At 41.3% G+C, this 14,826-nt stretch overlaps 1 protein-coding gene across 5 annotated transcripts in view; it reads left to right on the forward strand.

The window, feature by feature from the left end:
- The first annotated feature begins 752 nt into the window (after positions 1-752).
- LOC112253250 (dynamin-like 120 kDa protein, mitochondrial) overlaps positions 753-14,826 on the forward strand; it is an 80,527-nt gene continuing 66,453 nt past the window's right edge. For 4 of the 5 annotated variants that reach the window (XR_006083572.1, XM_042322956.1, XM_042322959.1 and 1 more), the window contains exons 1-6: positions 753-960; positions 1,670-1,988; positions 7,697-7,793; positions 8,464-8,580; positions 9,141-9,182; positions 10,590-10,678. Coding sequence is in view for 4 of the 5 variants with exons in the window: in XM_042322956.1 (XP_042178890.1) it covers positions 932-960; positions 1,670-1,988; positions 7,697-7,793; positions 8,464-8,580; positions 9,141-9,182; positions 10,590-10,678 (693 nt within the window). In the remaining variant the exon portion in view is untranslated. The remainder of the gene's footprint in view (positions 961-1,669; positions 1,989-7,696; positions 7,794-8,463; positions 8,581-9,140; positions 9,183-10,589; positions 10,679-14,826) is intronic. The other variant, XM_042322960.1, reaches the window with a different exon arrangement.

Here is a 14,826-nt window from a genome sequence, read left to right on the forward strand (position 1 = left end):
TGCGAGGAGGAGGCAATTGAGATTCTCCCATGTTATCCACATGTTGGGGGTATTATTTAATGGTAAAAGCACAATTTTTTTTAAATTTAGCTTATTTAGTGTTCAACAGATCATTGTAAAAATCAGACGAATCAAATAAAATTATATTTGTCACATGCGCCAGGTGAAATGCTAACCCTTATTAACCAACAATGCAGTTTAAGAAAATATAGTTAAGAAAATATTTACAAAAAAATTAAATAATAATAATGAGGCTATATACAGGGTGTACCGGTACCGAGTCAATGTGCGGCGGTATAGGTTAGTCGAGGTAATTTGTACATGTAGGTAGGGGTAAAGTGACTATACATAGATACTAAACAGCGAGAAGCAGGAGTGTAGAGAGCAAAGCAGCAATGACTCATCATAATTGTACAACGTTGAATAGTTCATTTTGACATTGTGCATTATTAGACCATCCACACCACAGATAATGAGTAGTAGTGGATGTGTGCAGTTTGTTATGCCCTCAAGCATTTGAGTGGGTTAATTACACAGTTTTGTGAGGTCTACAGCGTCCATGGTAGAAAAATTAAGACAACATTGTATTTTTAGTCTGATTAGGCTACAGTGTGGAAATTCTTACTATATATTTTTTTCAATCATAATTTATCCATTTGATTTAGCTATATGTTGAGAAATTAGAGAACATTACTATTGACGTGACTGAGATACCGTGTAGGAACTTGAAGCACCATAGACTGTTTTGTCAGTGCTGATTTTGAGGTTGGACTCGTTTCCAGCAAGCAGACATGTCATTCCGATTTCATGCTGTGTCCTTTTTAGTTAGCAAGTTATTAACCAATGTGTACCCTCTGTAAAAATGATTTGAATTGTACGTGAGCGCGAATTTATAACACATTTTCATTTACCCGTTGTTGGTAATAGCATTATGTTACGAGTTGGAAGCGCAGTGGCCTGGTAAGTAGGGTAACAATATTTTCGGCTAACTAGATAAATAGATAGCTACTGTTAGATAGCGAGCTGGCTATCTGGGCATTGAGGACGGTGTTTCTCGCTGTGCTATATAGAGATAACTAGCTAGCAATGTTGACCACAATGCTAGCTAGATAATTTATGCATCATTCATTGATTGACTTAATAGCAATAGCTAGTTGATGACAATGCTGTACTTCTCCTAATTACATGACTGTCTTGCTAACGTTAGCTTAGTTAAGTTGCTTGTTGCCTAGAGGCTGGCTACGAAAAGGTTGTTATTACGCTTGATGTTCAAGAAGGTAACGATAACAGTTAGTTAGCTAGACATCAGCTTGGTGTTAAACAAATTGGAATCACTGATATCAAGTGGCCAGCTCGATTGTGTGTGTGTTAGGTAATTATCTGCGAAACAAAAGGTTGACATTGTAAGTTAACGTTGCATTTTAGCTATTAAAAAAAAGCAACGTTACTGTATTTAGCCAGGCAGATGTGCAGCTACTGTAGCTAACTAACGTTACTTGTACACCATTCAATCAACACTATCATGCCGTTGTTGTTCATCATGTTGTACTGTACAGTATACGATCAATCGTTCTACTCATCACACCTGATGTCTGCAGAAGGTACAGTGTTAATGTTACTTGTGGGTCTAAATTCCTGACACGTTTTCTCCATGTCTCTGTCCTCTCAGCATGGCCTGCAGAAACCTGGTCTCCCCCAACATGGGGGTGAGGTTCAGGATGCCCTTACAGAAGCTGCACCCTCTGTCTCGTGCCATCTACCACCGGTACAACGCCAGTGTCACCCCCCCGCACCGCTTGGCAGCCCGCCACTTCACCTCCATGTCCCGGCTGCCCATGCAGCCCCCCAAGCCTCCCCCGGGTGGTCACGGTGGCTGGCGCTACCAGCAACACCGCAACTTTTGGATGTTCCGCCTGGCCTCCAGGCTGCTGAAGCTCCGGTACATTTTGCTGGGCTCAGCAGTGGGAGGCGGGTATACCGCTAAGAAGGTACAGTACATTTGAGGTAGAGGAGAGAGAGTTGAATGGTAATGGCCAGTTTCCCAGACACGTATAGCCGGAGCCAGGTTACTGCCCCATAATGTTGTTCGAAAGAAGCTGTTTTACTTGTCTGTTAGACTTAAGACACATGATACAAGTGCATCTCTCATCTAAATACCAGTTGGCGCTCTGATCTCTAATTGGCTGGACCTGCTTGGTGAGCGTAACAAACACATAGGTGGTTTACTGCCGTTCACACTGTGCTTAAGCAATATTGGCTTTGAGTGCTGCTTTTCTAATCCTAATGTACGAGTCACCCTACTTACCTCCACTCCCAGTGGAACAGAGGTGACTTACTCTACATTTGATTGGCGCTCTGCTAGGGTATGTGTTTATGCCAGACTGCCAGCACAGATAAGATTCCCTTACGAGCTCTCAAAACCCTTTCACTATATGGACTATATTTACACATGATTGTGTTGAAGTTGATCTTGTATAAAGGCTAGATGTGTCTAGACTAGAGGTCGACGATTATGATTTTTTTCAATGCTGATTATTGGAGGACCAAAAAAGTTGATACCGATTTAACATATTTATTTTTTATTTTTTATAATAATTACAATTACAACAACACTGAATAAACACTTATTTTAACTTAATATAATACATCAATAAAATCCTTTTAGCCTCATATAAATAATGAAACATGTTCAATTTGGTTTAAATAATGCAAAAACAAAGTGTTGGAGATGAAAGTAAAAGTGCAATATGTGCCATGTAAGAAAGCTAACGTTTCAGTTCCTTGCTCAGAACATGAGAACATATGAAAGTTGGTGGTTCCTTTTAACATGAGTCTTCAATATTCCAAGGTAAGAGGTTTTAGGTTGTAGTTTATATAGTATTTATCGGACTATTTCCCTCTATACCATTTGTATTTCATATACCTTTGATTATTGGATGTTCTTATAGGCATTATAGTATTGCCAGTGTAACAGTATAGCTTCCGACCCTCTCCTCGCCCCTACCCGGGCTCGAACCAGGAACACATCGACAACAGCCACCCTCGAAGCATCGTTACTCCAAGTCTCAGAGCGAGTTACGTTTGAAACGCTATTAGCGCACACCCAGCTAACTAGCTAGCCATTTCACATCGGTTACACCAGCCATTAGGCTGATAAGCTTGAAGTCATATACAGTACTGTGCTTGCGAAGAGCTGCTGGCAAAACGCACAACAGTGCTGTTTCAATGAATGATTACGAGCCTGCTGCTGCTCAGTCAGACTGCTTTATCAAATCGGATTTAATTATAACATAATAACACACAGAAATACGAGCCTTTGGTCATTAATATGGTCGAATCCGGAAACTATCATTTCGAAAACAAAACGTTTATTATTTCAGTGAAATACGGAACCATTCGGTATTTTATCTAACAGGTGGCATCCATAAGTCTAAATATTCTTGTTACATTGCACAACCTTCAATGTTATGTCATAATTACGTAAAATTCTGGCAAATTAGTTCGCAATTAGCCAGGCAACCCTGACTCTGCGTGCAATGAACGCAAGAGAAGTGACACAATTTCACCTGGTTAATATTGCCCGCTAACCTGGATTAGTAGTTATAACTAGTGATTATGATTGATTGATTGTTTTTTATAAGATAAGTTTAATGCTAGCTAGCAACTTACCTTGGCTTCTACTGCATTCACGTAACAGGCAGGCACCTCGTGGAGTGCAATGGTTAGAACATTGGACTAGTTAACTGTAAGGTTGCAAGATTGGATCCCCCGAGCTGACAAGGTGAAAATCTGTCGTTCTGCCCCTGAACAAGGCAGTTAACCCACCCTTCCTAGGCCGCCATTGGAAATAAGAATGTGTTCTTAACTGACTTGCCTAGTCAAATAAAGGTATAAAATACAAAAAATGGAAATCGGCGCCCAAAAATACAGATTTCCGATTGTTACGAAAACTTGTAATCGGCCTTAATTAAATCGGCCATTCCGATTAATCAGCCGACCTCTAGTCTAGACTCCCCTCACACCTCTGTTTTTTAGCCCAGACTCATACAACATAGAGGAAAACACAAGGGTTGTTTTACCTAAGAGTTAAGCCTTTCATGTCACTTAGAATGGGAAATACAGTGCATTTGAAAAGTATTCAGACCTCTTGACTTTTTCCACATTTTGTTCCAGCTTTATTCTAAAATGGATTTTAAAAATGTTTTCCCTCAATCTACCCACTATACCCCATAGTGATAAAGCAAAAACAGGGTTTTATGCACACTTATAAAATAAAACAAATACCTTATTTACATAAGTATTCAGACCCTTTTCTATTAGACTCGAAATTGAACTTGAGCTCAGGTGCTTCCTGTTTCCATTGATAATCCTTGATGTTTCTACAACTTGATTGTATTCAGTATTCAGACCTTTTACTCAATACTTTGTTGAAGCACCTTTGGCAGCGATTACAGCATCTAGTCTTCTTGGGCATGATGTTACAAGTTTGGCACACCTGTATTTGGGGAGTTTCTCCCATTCTCTGTAGAGCCTTTCAATCTTGTCAGGTTAGATGGGGAGCATTGCTGCACAGCTATTGTCAGGTCTCTAGAGATGTTCCATCAGGTTCAAGACCGGGCTCTGGCTGGGCCTATCAAGGACATTCAGAGACTTGTCCCGAAGCCACTCCTGCATTGTCTTGGCTGTGTGCTTCGGGTTGTTCTGTTGGAAGGTGAACTTGATCCCCAGTTTGAGGTCCTGAGTTCTCTGGAGTAGGCTTTCATCAAGGATCTCTCCGTTCGTCTTTCCCTCTATCCTGACTAGTCTCCCAGTTCCTGCCGCTGAAAAACCTCCCCACAGCATGATGCTGCCACCACCGTGTTTCACCGTAGGGATGGTGCCAGGTTTCCTCCAGATCTGACGCTTGGCATTCAGGCAATAGAGTTCAATCTTGGTGTCATCAGACAAGATAATCTTGTTTCTCATGGTCTGAGAGTCCTTTAGGTGCCTTTTGGCAAACTCCAAGAGAGCTGTCATGTGCCCTTTACTGAGGAGTGATTTCCGCCTGGCCACTCTATAATGAAGGCCTGATTGGTTGAGTGCTGCAGAGATTGTGCTTCTGGAAGGTTCTCTGATCTCCACAGAGGAACTCTGGAGCTCTGTCGGAGTGACTAATGGGTTCTTGGTCACCTCCCTGACCAAGGTCCTTCTCCCCTGATTGCTCAGCTGGTCGGGCGGCCAAGTCTAGAAAGAGTCTTGGTGGTTCCAAACTTCTTCCATTTAAGATTGATGGAGGCCACTGTTCTTTGGAACCTTCAATGCTGCAGACATTTTTTGGTACCCTTCCCCAGATCTGTGCCTTAACACAATCCTGCCTCAGAGCTCTATGGACAATTCCTTCGACCTCATGGCTTGGTTTTTGCACAGAAATGCACTGTCAACTGTGGGACCTTATACAGACAGGTGTGTGCATTTCCAAATCATGTCCAGTCACTTGAATTTTGCACAGGTGCACTCAAATCAAGTTGTAGAAACATCTCAAGGATGATCAATGGAAACAGGATGCACCTGAGCTCAATTTCAAGTCTCATAGAAAAGGGTCTGAATACTTATGTAAATAAGGTATTTCTGTTTTATTTTATAAAAATGTTTAAAAACATGTTTTTACTTTGTCATTATGGGGTATTGTGTGTAGATTGATGATGTATTTAATCAATTTTAGAATAAGCCTGTAACGTAACAAAATGTGGGAAAAAGGATGGGGTCTGAATTAGAGGTCGACCGATTAATCGGAATGGCCTATTAATCAGGGCCGATTTCAAGTTTTCATAACAATCGGAAATCGGTATTTTTGGGTGCTGATTTTGCCGATTTAAAAAAAAAAGTATATATATTTTATACCTTTCTTTAACTAGGCAAGTCGGTTAAGAACACATTCTTATTTTCAATGACGGCCTAGGAACGGTGGGTTAACTGCCTTGTTCAGGGGCAGAACGACAGGGGCAGAACCTTGTCAGCTCGGGGGATGCAATCTTTCAACCTTACAGTTAACTAGTCCAACGCTCTAACCACCTGATTACATTGCACTCCACGAGGAGCCTGCCTGTTGAGCGAATACAGTAGAAGCCAAGGTAAGGTGCTAGCTAGCTTTAAACTTCACTTATAAAAAACAATCAATCAATCATAATCACTAGTTATAACTACACAGGGTTGATGATATTACTAGTTTATCTAGCGTGTCCTGCGTTGCATATTATCAATGCAACGCTGGGGGATGATTTTAACAAAAGCGCATTAGTGAAAAATGCACAATCGTTGGACGACTGTACCTAACCATAAACACCAATGACTTTTTAAAAATCAATACACAGAATGATATATTTTTAAACCTGCATATTTAGCTAAAAGAAATCCAGGTTAGCAGGCAATATTAAACTAGGGAAATTGTGTCACTTCTCTTGTGTTCATTGCACGCAGAGTCAGGGTATATGCAACAGTTTGGGCAGCCTGGCTCGTTGCGAACTTATTTGCCAGTATTTTACGTAATTATGACATAACATTGAAGGTTGTGCAATGTAACAGGAATATTTAGATTTAGGGATGCCCCCCGTGAGATGAAATACTGAACGATTCCATATTTCACTGAAATAATAAACTTTTTGTTTTTGAAATGATAGTTTCTGGATTCGACCATATTAATGACCCAAGGCTCGTATTTCTGTGTGTTATGTTATAATTAAGTCTATGATTTGATAGAGCAGTCTGACTGAGCGATGGTAGGCAGCAGCAGGCTCGTAAGCATTCATTCAAACAGCACTTTTGTGCATTTTTCCAGCAGCTCTTCGCAAGCACAGCGCTGTTTATGACTTCAAGCCTATCAGCCTAATGGCTGGTGTAACCGATGTGAAATGGCTAGCTAGTTAGCGGGGTGTGCGCTAATAGCGTTTCAAACGTCACTCGCTCTGAGACTTGGAGTAGTTGTTCCCCTTGCTCTGCAAGGGCCGCGGCTTTTGTGGAGCGATGGGTAACGATGCTTCGAAGGTGGCTGTTGTCGATGTGTTCCTGGTCGGGCCCAGGTAGGGGCGAGGAGAGGAACGGAAGCTATACTGTTACACTGGCAATACTATAGTGCCTATAAGAACATCCAATAGTCAAAGGTATATGAAATACAAATGGTATAGAGAGAAATAGTCCTATAAATACTATATTAACTACAACCTAAAACCTCTTACCTTGGAATATTGAAGTCTCATGTTAAAAGGAACCACCAACTTTCATATGTTCTCATGTTCTGAGCAAGGAACTCAATCGTTAGCTTTTTTACATGGCACATATTGCACTTTTACTTCTCTAACACTTTGTTTTTGCATTATTTAAACCAAATTGAACATGCTTCATTATTTATTTGAGGCTAAATATATGTTTGATGTATTAAGTAAAAATAAGTGTTCATTCAGTATTGTTGTAATTGTCATTATTACAAATAAATAAATAAAAATCGGTTGATTAATTGGTATTGGCTTTTTTTGGTCCTCCAATAATCGGTATCGGCGTTGAAAAATCATAATCGGTCGACCTCTAGTCTGAATACTTAACAAATGCACTCTATGTCCTATTATTGTACCCTAACCCATCCCTTGAAATATTGTTGTTGTTAATCTTTAACTGAGTTGACCATGTATGTGATTGAAATGCCACGTCTCTTCTGTTCTTCCAGACCTATGAGGAGTGGAAGGATATGCTGCCTGATATGGATGAATACAATTGGGTAATACCTGATTTCTTCTGGGAGATGAGTAAACAAATTGACCTAGGTGAGATTTGTTTCTGGATCAAATGGGGCTTAGGTGGCAGTAGGTGTGTCGGTCGACTGGAACATTTAGTGGCCCTCCTTTCTACTCATTTGTCCATGGCTTATGCCATGTTCTTATGCTGAGTGACTAAAACATAACTAAATCAGTGGGGGCCTCGTGCTATCACAGAAAAAACTCCTGAATGCATCATTTCTGGAGTTTTAGATTCTCCTTGACTGTCTAGCTTTATTTTGGTGATTGTTAACTCTCAAAGATGTTATTAAAAAATATATAGATCCATTGTCTTTTTTGGGGGGTACTTTCTGTCTGTTTCACTTTACACTTAAAATGTTTTTCAATGCCCCTGAAATATTTGGATTTGTTTTACTGTTTGGATTTAGGTGGGTCGAAGAAACACATATGCAAAAAAAACAAACATGAAATGACTCGTTAGAAGCCTGTGAACCTAAAATTCGTATATAGATTTACCACTGTTAAATAACTTGTCATGTTAGTTTAATTCCTGTTAATCAGTGTAGTGTGTGTGTGGTTAATCTGACGTGAATTGTATGTAGTATTTGGGCTGAGCCAGTGCTGTCTTTCTGTTAAGGCTGCTCAGTTTGTTTCATTTGATTCTCATGTTCAAAGGATAAACTCCACCTACCCTATCGCAATTCTCTTCTGCACACAGATAAACTAACCAAAATGCTGCCTGAGTTAGTGGAGATTGCCAAGTTTCTACCAGAGTTACCCGATTTAGATAAGATAGGAGAGAACTTCACCTTTCTCAAGAGCATCCTCTTCACCGGTGAGTACAGTCTTATCAGATTAAGAAATAGATAGCCGTTTTGGAGGCTGTGTCAGATAAAGCAGTTACTTAACTCTTTTTGGTCAGGATTGTATATATTTTTTTGAACAAGTGGCAAAAGTTATGAATAAACATCTTGAGCTTTGTGAACCTAGAATAGCAATTGCAGCTGCTTCAAGTGGTAGAAACATTTCTGTCATTGGTAATCTAAATTTGAAGTGGGCTTCTTTTGTCGATTCATACCTGCATTAGCTAGCAATCTACCTTCATACTTTCCAGCAAAAAAAACATTTAGATTTTCGCTAACGTACTGTCAGTTGCAATCACTTCTAACTTTCCTGATGAGCTATTCTGCATTATTAGTAGTATCACAATAACGTGCCCAGATTGCACACGTAGCCAATGGTATCTGACTCTGGACTTGCAGGATGCAGCCATGACATCAGGCTCACAGCAGGGCCTTGACCCTGCAGTGACCCTTGACCCTGCTCCCACCCCTTTGCTTCAGTCTTTTGATTTGTTTTGTGTTCTTTCCTTCTCCCCCTCTGCGTTCTTCACAGGTGTTGGTAGTAAAGGAGCTTCTGGTCAGCGTTTTTTGTTAGGTGTGTATCCTCTACACTCCGTCCTGGTGCTGTTTGAATACCCAACATTGGCGTGTGTGTGCGGCAGCACCCTGTTTAGTGCTTTGGAGCCACAGATGTTGTCCAGTGCTCTTAGATGGGGACCTCCAAACCCAACACGATTGGCTTCTAGACTACCAACTCGTTGTCTTTATCCGATGATGCTGCTGTTTCAGACACCCATGACAAATTATTGATGGGAGGATTTGTTTTTTTGGGTGGAGAGAATGCTTAGATTGACATAGTCTTTAATTGATGTACAGGATATATTCTTACATCATATTGTTCATATCAGATTGAAATTTTTTCACAGTCTTATATAATCAAATTCCTCTAAAAACACTTTCTCTGAACCAACGTTGACCACTGAATAGGATGTATTTGGAATGAATTGGATGTGATGCTGTCGATCTTGTGGTCCACAGTGGTTTCAACAACAGATCCACTGCATCCTCTCCTTCTCCTTTGGGTTTGGGTTTCATCTGACTGTGGCTTTTGTCTGTCCTACTTGTGTGTTATTTCCTCCTTTTGATTTCCAAGTTCCTCCTACTTTCTCCCTGGCTTGCCTGGCCTCTGGTCTCTCTCCCCCTCTACTTACATGATGGGAGGATAGTCCTCGTCTTGGAGGGCTCTCCTTGTCTGCTGGTAGCTGATGCTTCTCAAATATTTGGAAAATACATCTGTCTATGATAGATGGAAACATCTTGAAGTCCATCCATACCTCTTCTTTGACTTGCTAAAATAATAGGTGTATTCCTGGTTTGTGTCGCAAGTGGCGCCCTATTCCCTATGTAGTGCACTATTTTTGACCAAGGCCCCATATGGATCTGGTCAAAATTAGGGCACTATATAGGAAATGTAGGGAATAGGGTGCCATTTGGGACACAGTACTGTAGTTGTGAGGCTTGTTATTGACAGGTCTTTCATTGGCTGGATGAAGGATTGTTCCATGATGTTCTGAAGGGAAGTATATAAATATGTACCAAGTGAATGTTTGCTGCTGGTCCAGCTGGCTCTGTAGCACCTCGCAACTCCAAGCTGTGTTATACAGGAGAGAAACGTCTTTCATAACAGCACTGTGTAAGGGTTTGCCAATTAATGAATGATTTCATTGTCATTATTTTATAGTACCATATCAGACATAACTGGTCAGAGAGCCAATGAAAAGCACAAGCTCCCAAATGTTATTGTGAGCAATATTTTCCAAACCTTTGAGATTCCATCATGCGGGTTCTGACCTGGGGCATAGATGGTAGATAGAGTCCTCTCTAATGTTGGGCATGCCAATACTTTTCACTCATTACTGCTTTTTGCTAATATACTATTATCGATGGTGTGTGGTGTAACCTCGTGGTTTTTCTCATGCTTTGTGCTGTTTATGTCTCCTAGCCGAAGCCCCTGGGGATTCTCCAGTGAAATCTGCCACAGATGCCACAGTCACGGCCACACCAGAGGCCAGCGGCAAGCAGTTTAGGAAGGCAAGTATGCTCTGACTAGCTCAGCCTCACTCCCTGTGGCATATACAGTGGGGCAAAAAGTATTTAGTCAGCCAAGCAAGATTTAGTCAAACAAGCAAGATTTCTGGCTCTCACTTTTTCTTTAAGAGGCTCCTCTGTCCTCCACTCGTTACCTGTATTAATGGCACCTGTTTGAACTTGTTATCAGTATAAAAGACACCTGTCCACAACCTCAAACAGTCACACTCCAAATTCCACTATGGCCAAGACCAAAGAGCTGTCAAAGGACACCAGAAACAAAATTGTAGACCTGCACCAGGCTGGGAAGTGAGAATCTGCAATAGGTAAGCAGCTTGGTTTGAAGAAATCAACTGTGGGAGCAATTATTAGGAAATGGAAGACATACAAGACCACTGATAATCTCCCTCGATCTGGGGCTCCACACAAGATCTCACCCCGTGGGGTCAAAATGATCACAAGAACGGTGAGCAAAAATCCCAGAACCACACGGGGGACCTAGTGAATGACCTGCAGAGAGCTGGGACCAAAGTAACAAAGCCTACCATCAGTAACACACTACGCCGCCAGGGACTCAAATCCTGCAGTGCCAGACGTGTCCCCCTGCTTAAGCCAGTACATGTCCAGGCCCGTCTGAAGTTTGCTAGAGAGCATTTGGATGATCCAGAAGAAGATTGGGAGAATGTCATATGGTCAGATGAAACCAAAATATAATATTTTGGTAAAAACTCAACTCGTCGTGTTTGGAGGACAAAGAATGCTGAGTTGCATCCAAAGAACACCATACCTACTGTGAAGCATGGGGGTGGAAACATCATGCTTTGGGGCTGTTTTTCTGCAAAGGGACCAGGACGACTGATCCGTGTAAAGGAAAGAATGAATGGGGCCATGTATCGTGAGATTTTGAGTGAAAACCTCCTTCCATCAGCAAGGGCATTGAAGATGAAACGTGGCTGGGTCTTTCAGCATGACAATGATCCCAAACACACTGCCTGGGCAACGAAGGAGTGGCTTCGTAAGAAGCATTTCAAGGTCCTGGAGTGGCCTAGCCAGTCTCCAGATCTCAACCCCATAGAAAATCTTTGGAGGGAGTTGAAAGTCCGTGTTGCCCAGCAACAGCCCCAAAACATCACTGCTCTAGAGGAGATCTGCATGGAGGAATGGGCCAAAATACCAGCAACAGTGTGTGAAAACCTTGTGAAGACTTACAGAAAACATTTGACCTCTGTCATTGCCAACAAAGGGTATATAACAAAGTATTGAGAAACTTTTGTTATTGACCAAATACTTATTTTCCACCATAATTTGCAAATAAATTCATTAAAAAATCCTACAATGTGATTTTCTGGATTTTCTTTTCTCATTTTGTCTGTCATAGTTGAAGTGTACCTATGATGAAAATTACAGGCTTGTCTCATCTTTTTAAGTGGGAGAACTTGCACAATTGGTGGCTGACTAAATACTTTTTTGCCCCACTGTAGCTCACCCTCATCAGCAGACTACTGCTTTTTGAAGTTGGCAGTTTGGCTCAATGGAAATGCCATTTCAGTTCCAGTCAATTTGGAAAATTAAGTGAAATTCAGGTCTTGGATTCAAACTCCTTGAGGTAAAGGGTTATTTTTTAAATCATGAACTGAATTTCACATCATTTTGGGATTGACCACAGTCTTGGCTGATTGCCTATACAGTGCATTCGGAAAGTATTCAGACCCCTTGACTTTTTGTTATGTTACAGCCTTATTCTAAAATTGATTTTTTAAAAAATGTTTCCCTACACACTACCCCATAATGACAAAGCAAAAACAGTTTTTTAGGCATTTTTGCAAATGTATTAAATAAATAAAAAACACTCCTTATTTACTTAAGTATTCAGACCCTTTGCTACGAGACTTGAAATTGAATTCAGGTGAGTCTTCTTTTCATTGAGCAATCTTGATGTTTCTACAACTTGATTGGAGTTCACCTGTGGTAAATTCAATTGGTTGGATATGATTTGGCACACCTGTCTATATAAGGTGTCACAGTTGACATTGCATGTCAGAGCAAAAACCAATTGAATTGTCCTTAGAGATAGGATTGTGTCGAGGCACAGATCTGGGGAAGGGTACCAAAACATTTCTGCAGCATTGAAGGTTCCAAAGAAAACAGTGGCCTCCATCATTCTTAAATAGAAGAAGACACTTCCTAGAGCTGGCCGCCCAGCCAAACAGCAATCAGGGGAGAAGAGCCTTGGTCAGGGAAGTGACCAAGAACCCGGGAGGTGACAGAGCTCCAGAGTTCCTCTGTGGAGATGGGAGAACCTTCCAGAAGGACAGCCATCTCTGCAGCATTCCACCAATCAGGCCTTTATGGTAGAGTGGCCAGACGGAAGCCACTCCTCAGTAAAGGGCACATGACTGCCCGCTTGGGGTTTGCCAAAAGGAACCTAAAGGACTCTCAGACCATGAGAAACAAGGTACTCTGGTCTGATGAAACCAAGATTGAACTCTTTGGCCTCAATACCAAGTGTCACATCTGGAGGAAACCTGGCACCATCCTTACGGTGAAGCATGGTGGTGGCAGCATCATGCTGTGGGAATGTTTTTTTTATCTGCAGGGACCGGGAGAATAGTCAAGATCAAGGGAAAAGTGAACGGAGCAAAGTACAGAGAGATTCTTGATGAAAACCTGCTCTAGAGTGCTCAGGACCTCAGACTGGGGCTCAAGTTCAACTTCCAACAGGACAATGACCTGAAGCACACAGCCAAGACAACGCAGGAGTAGCTTCGGGACCAGTCTCCGAATGTCCTTGAGTGGCCCAGCCAGAGCCCGGACTTGAACCCAATCGAACATCTCTGGAGAGACCTGAACATAGCTGTGCAGCAACGCTCCCCATCCAACCTGACATGGCTTGAGAGTATCTGCAGAGAAGAATAGGAGAAACTCCCCAAATACAGGTGTGCCAAACTTGTAGCGTCATATCCAAGAAGACTTGATTCTGTAATCGCTGCCAAAGGTGCTTCAACAAAGTACTGGGTAAAGGATAATTATGGGGTATTGTGTGTAGATTGATGAGGGTGAAAAAACAATGTAATCCATTTTAGAATAAGGCTGTAGGTAATAATATAGAAAAAGTTAAGGGGTCGGAATACTTTCTGAATGCACTGTACGTAATGGTTTTTCATATATGCTATAGGGTGTCTACCCACTCTGCCAGAGTGGGTGAAAACGCACTTTGGTGATGATATTTTACTTCCTTGTGCTATAAAATAGATTTTACAAAGACACATAATTTGTGTTCTGAATCATTCAGTTGTATCTTTCTCTAACATTTGAATTAACAGTAGATCCAAAAAGTTGGATTTCGTAACTTAATACATCCGATAATAAATACCGAGCTCTGTTGAGTGGTTCAGCTTTCTTGCAGCTACTTTTGAGGATTTTACCTGTAGTTGTGGTCGTCTTCAAAGCTGTTTCTGCAGTTTGCAAAAAGCTCATTTGGCGTTTTTGTTTTAACTAGGCAAATCGGTTAAGAACTAATTCTTATTTACAATGGCGGCTTACAACGGCCAAACCCGGATGACGCTGGGCCAATTTTGCGCCGCCCTATGGCACTCCCAATCACGGCCAGTTGTGATACAGCGTGGATTCGAACCAGGGTGTCTGTAGTGACGCCTCTAGCACTGAGATGTCGTGCCTTAGACCGCTGTGCCACTCGGGTTCGTGCAACACGAGGTGAATTAAATGTAAAAGGAAAATGAAAAGCTTGTACATTCGATGCTCTGTTGACATTTCAGAGATACGCATGTTTTTGTGAGAAATCTTTGAAAAATAACAGGAATTTCACATTTTAATATGAAAAGTGTTTACTAAAATATGAAAATACTACATGTCATGTCTCAAAATCGATATCTATATTGTTTTATGACCTACGGATTCGAGAATAAAGATGACGAGTTCAACGGGAAAGTGAGCCTGTCAGGTAGCCTTTATTCTTGATCAGAATCCAGTTTAGCTGACTCAACACACTGCCATTTTCCTTCTGTTGACCACTTTTTCTCTCTGGTCTCCATTGATTTAGTCACCCTAATTCTGGCCATCCTAGAGGGGTAAAAACTCCAATAACTTAACAGATTATAATAGAGACATGAGGTTTGGACCATTTGGTTTTC

This window comes from Oncorhynchus tshawytscha, linkage group LG06, assembly GCF_018296145.1.
Source record: "Oncorhynchus tshawytscha isolate Ot180627B linkage group LG06, Otsh_v2.0, whole genome shotgun sequence".
NCBI lineage: Eukaryota > Metazoa > Chordata > Actinopteri > Salmoniformes > Salmonidae > Oncorhynchus > Oncorhynchus tshawytscha.